The 13,895-nt window shown below is 38.7% G+C and overlaps 1 protein-coding gene across 1 annotated transcript in view; it reads left to right on the top strand.

Moving 5' to 3' along the window:
• REV3L (REV3 like, DNA directed polymerase zeta catalytic subunit) overlaps positions 1-13,895 on the top strand; it is a 471,052-nt gene that overhangs the window by 429,329 nt on the left and 27,828 nt on the right. The window contains exons 27-29 of the mRNA XM_053710865.1: positions 3,158-3,272; positions 3,631-3,768; positions 10,348-10,538. Of these exons, the coding sequence (XP_053566840.1) occupies positions 3,158-3,272; positions 3,631-3,768; positions 10,348-10,538 (444 nt within the window). The remainder of the gene's footprint in view (positions 1-3,157; positions 3,273-3,630; positions 3,769-10,347; positions 10,539-13,895) is intronic.

The raw sequence follows: 13,895 nt of genomic DNA, 5'->3' as shown, positions 1-13,895 counted from the left end.
TACTTGGACGACATTCTGATTCAAGCGTCGTCCCTTCCTCAAGCAAAGGCTCACACGGACATTGTCCTGGCCTTTCTCAGATCTCACGGATGGAAAGTGAACGTGGAAAAGAGTTCTCTATCTCCGTCAACAAGGGTTCCCTTCTTGGGAACAATAATAGACTCCTTAGAAATGAGGATTTTTCTGACAGAGGCCAGAAAAACAAAACTTCTAGACTCTTGTCGGATACTTCATGCCGTTCCTCTTCCTTCCATAGCTCAGTGCATGGAAGTGATCGGGTTGATGGTAGCGGCAATGGACATAGTTCCTTTTGCGCGCATTCATCTCAGACCATTACAACTGTGCATGCTCAGTCAGTGGAATGGGGACTATACAGACTTGTCTCCGAAGATACAAGTAAATCAGAGGACCAGAGACTCACTCCGTTGGTGGCTGTCCCTGGACAACCTGTCACAAGGGATGACATTCCGCAGACCAGAGTGGGTCATTGTCACGACCGACGCCAGTCTGATGGGCTGGGGCGCGGTCTGGGGATCCCTGAAAGCTCAGGGTCTTTGGTCTCGGGAAGAATCTCTTCTACCGATAAATATTCTGGAACTGAGAGCGATATTCAATGCTCTCAAGGCTTGGCCTCAGCTAGCGAGGGCCAAGTTCATACGGTTTCAATCAGACAACATGACAACTGTTGCGTACATCAACCATCAGGGGGGAACAAGGAGTTCCCTAGCGATGGAAGAAGTGACCAAAATCATTCTATGGGCGGAGTCTCACTCCTGCCACCTGTCTGCTATCCACATCCCAGGAGTGGAAAATTGGGAAGCGGATTTTCTGAGTCGTCAGACATTACATCCGGGGGAGTGGGAACTCCATCCGGAAATCTTTGCCCAAGTCACTCAGCTGTGGGGCATTCCAGACATGGATCTGATGGCCTCTCGTCAGAACTTCAAAGTTCCTTGCTACGGGTCCAGATCCAGGGATCCCAAGGCGGCTCTAGTGGATGCACTAGTAGCACCTTGGACCTTCAAACTAGCTTATGTGTTCCCGCCGTTTCCTCTCATCCCCAGGCTGGTAGCCAGGATCAATCAGGAGAGGGCGTCGGTGATCTTGATAGCTCCTGCGTGGCCACGCAGGACTTGGTATGCAGATCTGGTGAATATGTCATCGGCTCCACCTTGGAAGCTACCTTTGAGACGAGACCTGCTTGTTCAGGGTCCGTTCGAACATCCGAATCTGGTTTCACTCCAGCTGACTGCTTGGAGATTGAACGCTTGATCTTATCGAAGCGAGGGTTCTCAGATTCTGTTATCGATACTCTTGTTCAGGCCAGAAAGCCTGTAACTAGAAAGATTTACCACAAAATTTGGAAAAAATATATCTGTTGGTGTGAATCTAAAGGATTCCCTTGGGACAAGGTTAAGATTCCTAAGATTTTATCCTTCCTTCAAGAAGGATTGGAAAAAGGATTATCTGCAAGTTCCCTGAAGGGACAGATTTCTGCCTTGTCTGTGTTACTTCACAAAAAGCTGGCAGCTGTGCCAGATGTTCAAGCTTTTGTTCAGGCTCTGGTTAGAATTAAGCCTGTTTACAAACCTTTGACTCCTCCTTGGAGTCTCAATTTAGTTCTTTCAGTTCTTCAGGGGGTTCCGTTTGAACCCTTACATTCCGTTGATATTAAGTTATTATCTTGGAAAGTTTTATTTTTAGTTGCAATTTCTTCTGCTAGAAGAGTTTCAGAATTATCTGCTCTGCAGTGTTCTCCTCCTTATCTGGTGTTCCATGCAGATAAGGTGGTTTTACGTACTAAACCTGGTTTTCTTCCAAAAGTTGTTTCTAACAAAAACATTAACCAGGAGATTATCGTACCTTCTCTGTGTCCGAAACCAGTTTCAAAGAAGGAACGTTTGTTGCACAATTTGGATGTTGTTCGCGCTCTAAAATTCTATTTAGATGCTACAAAGGATTTTAGACAAACATCGTCCTTGTTTGTTGTTTATTCCGGTAAAAGGAGAGGTCAAAAAGCAACTTCTACCTCTCTCTCTTTTTGGATTAAAAGCATCATCAGATTGGCTTACGAGACTGCCGGACGGCAGCCTCCCGAAAGAATCACAGCTCATTCCACTAGGGCTGTGGCTTCCACATGGGCCTTCAAGAACGAGGCTTCTGTTGATCAGATATGTAGGGCAGCGACTTGGTCTTCACTGCACACTTTTACCAAATTTTACAAGTTTGATACTTTTGCTTCTTCTGAGGCTATTTTTGGGAGAAAGGTTTTGCAAGCCGTGGTGCCTTCCATTTAGGTGACCTGATTTGCTCCCTCCCTTCATCCGTGTCCTAAAGCTTTGGTATTGGTTCCCACAAGTAAGGATGACGCCGTGGACCGGACACACCTATGTTGGAGAAAACAGAATTTATGTTTACCTGATAAATTACTTTCTCCAACGGTGTGTCCGGTCCACGGCCCGCCCTGGTTTTTTTAATCAGGTCTGATATTTTATTTTCTTTAACTACAGTCACCACGGTACCATATGGTTTCTCCTATGCAAATATTCCTCCTTAACGTCGGTCGAATGACTGGGGTAGGCGGAGCCTAGGAGGGATCATGTGACCAGCTTTGCTGGGCTCTTTGCCATTTCCTGTTGGGGAAGAGAATATCCCACAAGTAAGGATGACGCCGTGGACCGGACACACCGTTGGAGAAAGTAATTTATCAGGTAAACATAAATTCTGTTTTTACCATAGCTATGTGGGCTGTTTTGTATGGCTTAGTAGGCCACTGTGTTAAAGTGTTGGCTTTAGAGATACCAAAATACAGACTTTGCCAAGAGTATAACATTTTATCAAGGGAAGACAATGTGGGTGCAAAATGATGAGGTAGAAATAAAGAGGTTACACCTTGACTCATATTATGGATTTTTTTATTGTATTGTTTTCCTTTATTTTTCATTGACTGTATCATGTTTTATAACTCAATAAAATAAACATTTAAAAAAAAGAAGGTAAAGCCTAAAGAACCATAAATTAAAAACTGATTTTGGATTGTAACTTTTATAGTTGTTATGAAATAAGTTAGACATTGTAGGACTTTTCATTGCGAATACTTCACCTATGTACTAAGATGTTAATGAAGTATTTAATAAATGTAATATTTAATCTACAGCATGTTTGTGCTGTTGAAAGGAGCCACAAAGGAGCAGTCTTTCAAGATTGGCCAAGAAATTGCAGAGGCTGTAACTGCCACCAATCCAAAGCCAGTAAAACTTAAGTTTGAAAAGGTAAGAATGTGAAAACATAGCATGTTTGTAATTATAATCCCAGGATGCACTGCCTACTAACTGGCACCACCAACTCAGAACCGTCCCACTGCCTAGCAAATGCTCATTCCTATGCATTACACCAATATCTGCTTTGGGTTGGCTGCTTGGACATTTTCAGCCAATCCAGAGCTGAGTAATGACTGTGAACTTCTAAAATGTCACAAAACTTAGTTGTTGATTCATCCCTTATATTTAGTATACGTTTATGAATTTGTTTAGTTGTAAGAGACTATACACAATATTACTATACATTGTGTTCTTTATACTGTGGAAATAATCTTTTTTTTACAGTAACAACTCTAATAACATATTGCAGGTATATCTGCCTTGTGTTTTACAAACCAAGAAGAGATATGTTGGTTACATGTATGAAACTTTGGACCAAAAAGATCCAGTATTTGATGCTAAAGGAATAGAAACTGTTCGGAGAGATGCATGCCCTGCTGTGGGCAAGGTAAGAATTAAATGCAAAGAATATTATTAATTGTGTTACATTTGGAAATCATTTTTACAGCAGAATAGTATTAATTACATTCATACAATCATGATAGTATGTTTGTCGAATGTAGACACTATCGGCTAGATTTAGAGTTCGGCGGTAAAAGGGCTGTTAACGCTCCGCGGGTTTTTTTCTGGCCGCACCATAAATTTAACTCTGGTATCGAGAGTTCAAACAAATGCTGCGTTAGGCTCCAAAAAAGGAGCGTAGAGCATATTTAGCGCAAATGCAACTCTCGATACCAGAGTTGCTTACGGACGCGGCCGGCCTCAAAAACGTGCTCGTGCACGATTCTCCCATAGGAAACAATGGGGCTGTTTGAGCTGAAAAAAAACCTAACACCTGCAAAAAAGCAGCGTTCAGCTCCTAACGCAGCCCCATTGTTTCCTATGGGGAAACACTTCCTACGTCTGCACCTAACACTCTAACATGTACCCCGAGTCTAAACACCCCTAGCCTTACACTTATTAACCCCTAATCTGCCGCCCCCGCTATCGCTGACCCCTGCATTACACTTTTAACCCCTAATCTGCCGCTCCGTAAACCGCCGCCACCTACGTTATCCCTATGTACCCCTAATCTGCTGCCCTAACATCGCCGACCCCTATGTTATATTTATTAACCCCTAATCTGCCCCCCACAACGTCGCCGACACCTACCTACACTTATTAACCCCTAATCTGCCGAGCGGACCTGAGCGCTACTATAATAAAGTTATTAACCCCTAATCCGCCTCACTAACCCTATCATAAATAGTATTAACCCCTAATCTGCCCTCCCTAACATCGCCGACACCTACCTTCAATTATTAACCCCTAATCTGCCGACCGGAGCTCACCGCTATTCTAATAAATGTATTAACCCCTAAAGCTAAGTCTAACCCTAACACTAACACCCCCCTAAGTTAAATATAATTTTTATCTAACGAAATAAATTAACTCTTATTAAATAAATGATTCCTATTTAAAGCTAAATACTTACCTGTAAAATAAATCCTAATATAGCTACAATATAAATTACATTTATATTATAGCTATTTTAGGATTAATATTTATTTTACAGGTAACTTTGTATTTATTTTAACCAGGTACAATAGCTATTAAATAGTTAAGAACTATTTAATAGTTACCTAGTTAAAATAATTACAAATTTACCTGTAAAATAAATCCTAACCTAAGATATAATTAAACCTAACACTACCCTATCAATAAAATAATTAAATAAACTACCTACAATTACCTACAATTAACCTAACACTACACTATCAATAAATTAATTAAACACAATTGCTACAAATAAATACAATTAAATAAACTATCTAAAGTACAAAAAATAAAAAAGAACTAAGTTACAGAAAATAAAAAAATATTTACAAACATAAGAAAAATATTACAACAATTTTAAACTAATTACACCTACTCTAAGCCCCCTAATAAAATAACAAAGACCCCCAAAATAAAAAATTCCCTACCCTATTCTAAAATACAAAAATTACAAGCTCTTTTACCTTACCAGCCCTGAACAGGGCCCTTTGCGGGGCATGCCCCAAGAATTTCAGCTCTTTTGCCTGTAAAAAAAAACATACAATACCCCCCCCCAACATTACAACCCACCACCCACATACCCCTAATCTAACCCAAACCCCCTTAAATAAACCTAACACTAATCCCCTGAAGATCTTCCTACCTTGTCTTCACCATCCAGGTATCACCGATCCGTCCTGGCTCCAAGATCTTCATCCAACCCAAGCGGGGGTTGGCGATCCATAATCCGGTGCTCCAAAGTCTTCCTCCTATCCGGCAAGAAGAGGACATCCGGACCGGCAAACATCTTCTCCAAGCGGCATCTTCTATGTTCTTCCATCCGATGACGACCGGCTCCATCTTGAAGACCTCCAGCGCGGATCCATCCTCTTCTTCCGACGACTAGACGACGAATGACGGTTCCTTTAAGGGACGTCATCCAAGATGGCGTCCCTCGAATTCCGATTGGCTGATAGGATTCTATCAGCCAATCGGAATTAAGGTAGGAATTTTCTGATTGGCTGATGGAATCAGCCAATCAGAATCAAGTTCAATCCGATTGGCTGATCCAATCAGCCAATCAGATTGAGCTCGCATTCTATTGGCTGTTCCGATCAGCCAATAGAATGCGAGCTCAATCTGATTGGCTGATTGGATCAGCCAATCGGATTGAACTTGATTCTGATTGGCTGATTCCATCAGCCAATCAGAAAATTCCTACCTTAATTCCGATTGGCTGATAGAATCCTATCAGCCAATCGGAATTCGAGGGACGCCATCTTGGATGACGTCCCTTAAAGGAACCGTCATTCGTCGTCTAGTCGTCGGAAGAAGAGGATGGATCCGCGCTGGAGGTCTTCAAGATGGAGCCGGTCGTCATCGGATGGAAGAACATAGAAGATGCCGCTTGGAGAAGATGTTTGCCGGTCCGGATGTCCTCTTCTTGCCGGATAGGAGGAAGACTTTGGAGCACCGGATTATGGATCGCCAACCCCCGCTTGGGTTGGATGAAGATCTTGGAGCCAGGACGGATCGGTGATACCTGGATGGTGAAGACAAGGTAGGAAGATCTTCAGGGGATTAGTGTTAGGTTTATTTAAGGGGGTTTGGGTTAGATTAGGGGTATGTGGGTGGTGGGTTGTAATGTTGGGGGGGGGGTATTGTATGTTTTTTTTTTACAGGCAAAAGAGCTGAAATTCTTGGGGCATGCCCCGCAAAGGGCCCTGTTCAGGGCTGGTAAGGTAAAAGAGCTTGTAATTTTTGTATTTTAGAATAGGGTAGGGAATTTTTTATTTTGGGGGTCTTTGTTATTTTATTAGGGGGCTTAGAGTAGGTGTAATTAGTTTAAAATTGTTGTAATATTTTTCTTATGTTTGTAAATATTTTTTTATTTTCTGTAACTTAGTTCTTTTTTATTTTTTGTACTTTAGATAGTTTATTTAATTGTATTTATTTGTAGCAATTGTGTTTAATTAATTTATTGATAGTGTAGTGTTAGGTTAATTGTAGGTAATTGTAGGTAGTTTATTTAATTATTTTATTGATAGGGTAGTGTTAGGTTTAATTATATCTTAGGTTAGGATTTATTTTACAGGTAAATTTGTAATTATTTTAACTAGGTAACTATTAAATAGTTCTTAACTATTTAATAGCTATTGTACCTGGTTAAAATAAATACAAAGTTACCTGTAAAATAAATATTAATCCTAAAATAGCTATAATATAAATGTAATTTATATTGTAGCTATATTAGGATTTATTTTACAGGTAAGTATTTAGCTTTAAATAGGAATCATTTATTTAATAAGAGTTAATTTATTTAGTTAGATAAAAATTATATTTAACTTAGGGGGGTGTTAGTGTTAGGGTTAGACTTAGCTTTAGGGGTTAATACATTTATTAGAATAGCGGTGAGCTCCGGTCGGCAGATTAGGGGTTAATAATTGAAGTTAGGTGTCGGCGATGTTAGGGAGGGCAGATTAGGGGTTAATACTATTTATGATAGGGTTAGTGAGGCGGATTAGGGGTTAATAACTTTATTATAGTAGCGCTCAGGTCCGCTCGGCAGATTAGGGGTTAATAAGTGTAGGTAGGTGTCGGCGACGTTGTGGGGGGCAGATTAGGGGTTAATAAATATAACATAGGGGTCGGCGATGTTAGGGGCAGAAGATTAGGGGTACATAGGGATAACGTAGGTGGCGGCGCTTTGCGGTCGGAAGATTAGGGGTTAATTATTTTAAGTAGCTTGCGGCGACGTTGTGGGGGGCAAGTTAGGGGTTAATAAATATAATATAGGGGTTAGGGGCAGCAGATTAGGGGTACATAAGTATAACGTAGGTGGCGGTCGGCAGATTAGGGGTTAAAAATTTTAATCGAGTGGCGGCGATGTGGGGGGACCTCGGTTTAGGGGTACATAGGTAGTTTATGGGTGTTAGTGTACTTTAGGGTACAGTAGTTAAGAGCTTTATAAACCGGCGTTAGCCAGAAAGCTCTTAACTCCTGCTTTTTTCAGGCGGCTGGAATCTTGTCGTTAGAGCTCTAACGCTCACTGCAGAAACGACTCTAAATACCAGCGTTAGAAAGATCCCATTGAAAAGATAGGCTACGCAAATGGCGTAGGGGGATCTGCGGTATGGAAAAGTCGCGGCTGTAAAGTGAGCGTTAGACCCTTTAATCACTGACTCCAAATACCAGCGGGCGGCCAAAACCAGCGTTAGGAGCCTCTAACGCTGGTTTTGACGGCTACCGCCGAACTCTAAATCTAGGCCTATGTTTTGTACTTTCATGAATTAATTAATGAATTTATGCTTTGCATTAAATTCAGTTTTTCTCAAAATTTACCATGACAACCAATTAAGTTGTATTCATAAGAAACAGGTGCAGAACTGTGATCTTGTAATAACTATCTTACCTATTTGCCCATACACTCACTTCACATCTAGGAGTGCCAGGGTTGACAAGGTAAATATTAATACACAATGCTCCAAAAAGAAAGAAAAAGATATAGCTACTTGGCACTCACTTATATTTATCAATATCCCTAGTCAAATGATTTGGCCTAGGATTAAAACATAACCTTCATTTAAACTACTTAAAAAGTATCATCTTGATACTAAATTAAAATGAATTAACAAGAAAACAAGTTGCACTGTCTTTTTATTTTGTACACTATCCCCAAAAAGGGAATTTTTAGTACCGTATTTTGGCCAAGTAAAATTTCTCAGTAGGTGAGTCCAAATCTGGTACCTTCCAGTATCTGATACATTTAAAGTGCATTATATTGTGCATCCATAACTGGTTATATACGCAACCTATATAGAGCACCTGTAATGTTAACAATGATAGGCCCATTTAAATATCACCCAAATTACCCATTCAGGAACATGAAAGTGGAAGGTATTTATCATTGTCAATCTCAAATTATATTACAGGTAAAAACCTTTAATCCAAACTGCTTGGGACCTAAAAATGTTTGGATTTCGGAATAGTTTGGATTTTGGACCAAATGTAAATAACAATATCTCATGTTATTTATGGAATATTTACGTCATAATACAGCTTATACATGCAACCTGATGGTAGTTTTATATCATTTTTAATACTTGTGTACATAGTACCCTTAGAAATATAGTACAGCACTGTAATCAGAAAGGTGACATTTGTTGTTTTAAATGAATATAGACTATTATTTGCCTTTTACAACACAAAACCAAAGACACACGCAGAGACGAATGTGACTTAGACTGGAAAATATAGTAATTTTTTATAATTTTATTGTTAAAAAATATTAATTAATAAGTTTGGATTTTGGAATTCCGCATTCGGGGATTATTATCTGTATTAGTATATTTACATATAAAATGGGAAAGCTAGGAGGAAGGGATGGGGCCTGGTGTAAACAACAATATCTTATGTCATTTATACAATATTTACATTAAAATACAGCCTATACATACAACCTAAATAGTTTTTACATCATTTTTAATACGTTTGTATACATTGTGGCATCAGAAAGATAGTACAGTGCTCTAATCAGAAAGGTAACAGTAGTTGTTTAATAAATATAGACTAACATTTGCATTTTAGAAAACCAGACAAACCAAAGATACTGGGGAAAATGTCAATTTTTTATTTAATTTTGTGTAAACATTTGAATGAAAGTCTGGATTTCAGAATAATTCTGGATTTTAGAATTTTGGATTTGGGGATTTGTACCTGTTTATTTATTTTAAAATAACTTTGTGTGCTGTAAAAGCATATTATACATATATGTAGCCTGTATTTTTATCCAATACAAAACAACTTAAAGGGACACTAAAGTCAAAATTAAACTTTCATGATTCAGAAAGAGCATTTTATGTGACTTTCCAATTTACTTCCATGACCCATACTTCCATAATTTAGCTCAGTCTTTTAATACGCACACTTTTTGGGGCACCAGTTCCTACTGAGCATGTCCAGTAAACAGTGTACATGTATACTAGTCTGTGATTGGCTGATAGTTGTCACATGATACAGGGGGACAACAATTAGGTAAAAAAAATAATTTGTCAGAAAAATCTACTGCTTATTTGAAATTTAGAGTAAATGCTATTGCATTGTCTTTTTATTATCCACTTGTAAAATATGCAATTCTACTGTATTTAATTGTCCTTTAAATAAGAACCTGCAGAATTGATTTAATTAAAATCATGTTTAAACCCATTTTAAATCAATACCTTCAAGAGTAAATAACTACAGCTTTCAGAATTAGTTTAGTGACAAGACCTGCAGGAGCCAATAAGTGGGGGCAAGATAAAGTAAAAATATGTAAGTAATAAATGTTTTTCATTTTGAACAGACCTTAAAAAATATTTTATACCACAAGTTTGTACGCAATTTAATAAGCGATTTCAAAGTGAACTAACACTCTGTGACTTGTACAAACATTGTACATTCAAGTTTGGGAGCAATGAGAAACTAAAAATATTTGTCTTTTTAAACATGTAACATCATTTTGTTTCATTTACAGATACTTGAAAGGTCCATCAAGCTGCTATTTGAAACAAGAGATATAAGTCAAATAAAACAGTATGTGCAGAGACAATGTTTAAAGCTTGTGGAAGGTAAAGCCAGTATGCAGGATCTTATTTTTGCCAAGGAGTACAGAGGGAGTTTTGCTTACAGACCAGGAGCCTGTGTCCCAGCATTAGAACTTACAAGGTAGAACATTTATATCACCCTCCTTTACAAAATATGTAACATTTTATGATTCATTATAAATTGACATTATTGGATAATCCTCATTTTTGTTTAATGTTAATTTACATTCATAAACTTTAGCACCAGACTTTGTTTCCAATCAAACCATTTCTCTTGGTGAAATCACCGGTATCAAGGGGGGAAAAATAAACAGCCTGCTCTGCTAGAAAGAGTAGACCCTAAAATTGTCTCTTAAAAAATGGGGTAGATCCCAATTTTGAAATTTCTTAATTGCTAATAATAAGCAGAACAGACTTGTTCCCACTTGTAAGCCAGTTTCAGGCCCAGACTAAACTCATTACCTTATACCTTGAATTGTCTGTCTGCTTTACCATGTATTATTCTGCTGTGGTTAAGTTTTCATATATAATACAGGGTTACCTGAATGCAATAATAATGCCCTACTAGTCTTGCCATCATCTATAAAAAAAAATAGTCTAGAAGTTTATAGGATACATCTTTCCCACATTCTTAGGATAATTGATATAACAGGTTCCTGAACCTCACACTATTGACTAGGGGTGCGCATCTTTACTGGTCTCACGATTCGATTTAATTAAGATTATCCTGTCAACGATTCAATTCCGCGATGCATCACGATTACTGCCCATGGTTTTCATCAACAAATTCAAGCAGTCAGAAGAACTCCCTTTTTCTTCCATAAGACAGGGAGAGTCCACAACTTTATTCCTTACTGTTGGGAAATACAACACCTTGCCACCAGGAGGAGGCAAAGACACCCCAGCCAAATGCCTAAATATCCCTCCCACTTCCCCTATCCCCCAGTCATTCTTTGCCTTTCGTCACTATAGGAGGTGGCAGAGAAGTGTCAGAAGATTTGGATAGTCCTATATGGGTATGTTCCCTTCGAGAAAGTACTGGAGTTTTAAGTAATCATGTCAACCTCTCAGTCACCTAGATTACGAGTTTTGCGTTTGTCTTTTAACGCTGAAAAAATGGCCATTTCTGCGTTAAAACAGCAACGCAGCCATTACGAGTCTTGTCGTATAGCTGTACTGCAAGCCTTTTAGCCTGTAACGCAACGTCAGTCCCGCACTCAAAAAAATTACGTTTTTGTGTGGGATTTCTATGGGCTGCCATTACAAGTTTTGCGGTGAGGCTAAAAAGCTTGCATTACAGCCTATACTGACACGATCCGTTTCGCAATCTGAGACAAGTACTTTTGAGTTTTACGCAACAAAACTGTTACATAAAGATCATAACTAAAGTGTTACAAAGTACACTAACACCCATAAACTACCTATTAACCCCTATTCCGCCGCCCTCCCGCATCGCAAACACTATATTAAAATTATTAACCCATAATCTGCTGCTCCCAACATCACAGCCACTAATAAAATTTATTAACCCCTATTCCGCCGTTCCCCGACATCGTCGCCACTATACTAAAGTTATTAACCCCTATTCCCCTGCACCCCAACATCGCCCACACTATAATAAAGATATTAACCCCTATTCCGCCGCTCCCCGACATCACTGCCACTAAATAAAGTTATTAACCCCTAAACCTCTGGCCTCCCACATCACTAAAAAAAAAAAAAAAAAAACTATTAACCCCTAAACTGCCAGCCCCCCTTCTTCGCAAAAAACAAAACTATTAACCCCTAAACTTAACAACCCAATAACTTTAAATTAAAATTACGAGATCCCTATCTTAAAATAAATAAAAACTTACCTGGGAAATTAAAAAAAATCTTACTATTATACTAAAATTACAATAACTACAAATTAAATCAATTAAATTACACATTAAAATGTGAAATTATCCAAAATAAAAAAGCCCCCCCACAAATAAACTAGCCTACAATAAACTACCAATAGCCCTTAAAAGGACCTTTTGTAGGGCATTGCCCTAAAGAAATTAGCTTTTTTGCTACAAAATAAAAACAAACACCCCCTAACATTACAAACCCCCACCCCCCAAACCCACAAAATAAAAAAACCTAACTAAAAAAACCTAATCTACCCATTGCCCTGAAAAGGGCATTGCCCTTAAAAGGGCATTCAGCTCTTTTACTGCCCTTAAAAGGGCATTCAGCTCTTTTAAGATTGCCCAATAGTCGTAATCTAAAAAAAAACACCTTAAAAAAACCTGAACCCCTCTAACACTAACCCCTCTTTAGGTACTCACAGTTGCTGAAGTCAGGCTTGAACGATCTTCACCCCAGCCGCTCCATCTTCATCCATCGAGGGACCAGCATCTTTTTCATCCCTGCGGAGGCGAAGGTTCAAGCCAGAGGTTTCGAATCAGCCAATAGGAATGAGAGCTGCTTAAATCCTATTGGCTGATTTGAACAGCCAATAGGATAGCTCTAATTCCTATTGGCTGATTTAAATTTTTCAGCCAATAGGAATGCAATGGTACCCCAGTATAAAAGGGGTACCTTGCATTTGAATCCTCAATGTGCGGCAGACGATCGTATGAAGAGGGCCTCCACGTCGGATCGATGGACCTCCGCATCGACCGCTACCCCTTCGCAGGGATGAAGAAGATGCCGGTCCTCAATGGATGAAGATGGAGCCGCTGGGATGAAGATCGTTCAAGTCGGACTTCCGCAACTGTGAGTACCTAAAGAAGGGTTAGTGTTAGGTTTTTTTTAAGGTTTTTTGGGGTTTGTTTTTTTTTTTTAGATTAGGGCTATTGGGCAATCTTTAAAGAGCTGAATGCCCTTTACCCATACAAATGCCCTTTTCAGGGCAATGGGTAGATTAGGTTTTTTAGTAAGTTTTTTTATTTTGTGGGTTTGGGGGGTGGGGGTTTGTAATGTTAGGGGGTGTTTATTTTTATTTTGTAGCAAAAGAGCGGATTTATTTAGGGCAATGTCCTACAATAGGCCTTTTTAAGGACTATTGGTAGTTTATTATAGATTAGGGTTCTTTTATTTTGGGGTGTTTTTTTTTATTTTTTAAACGGGGTATTAGAATAGGAGTAATTTTTTTTTATTTTGTATAATTCGTTTATTTTGTGTAATGTGTTTTTTTTGGGGTGTTTTTTTTGTTTTGTTTTGTTTTTAGAATAGCCATTTTTTTTTATTTTTAATGGGCAGCAAAAGAGCTGAATGCTCTTTTAAGGGCAATGCCCATAAAAAATGCCCTTTTCAGGGCAATGGGTAGATTAGGTTTAACTTTATTTTTATTTTGTGGGTTTGGGGGGGGGGGGTTTGTATACTGTTAGGGGTGTTTGTTTTTCTTTTTTAGCAAAAAAAAAAAAAGGCCCTTGGTAGTTTATTATAGATTGGGGTTTTTTATTTTGTTTTGTTTTTTTTTTTTTGTTTTGTTTTTTTTAGCAGGGTATTA

This window comes from Bombina bombina, chromosome 4 (genome assembly GCF_027579735.1).
Source record: "Bombina bombina isolate aBomBom1 chromosome 4, aBomBom1.pri, whole genome shotgun sequence".
In the NCBI taxonomy this organism is placed as follows: Eukaryota; Metazoa; Chordata; class Amphibia; order Anura; family Bombinatoridae; genus Bombina; species Bombina bombina.
Note: the sequence above shows the minus strand (reverse complement) of the source record. Positions and strands in the feature narration are given on the sequence as shown.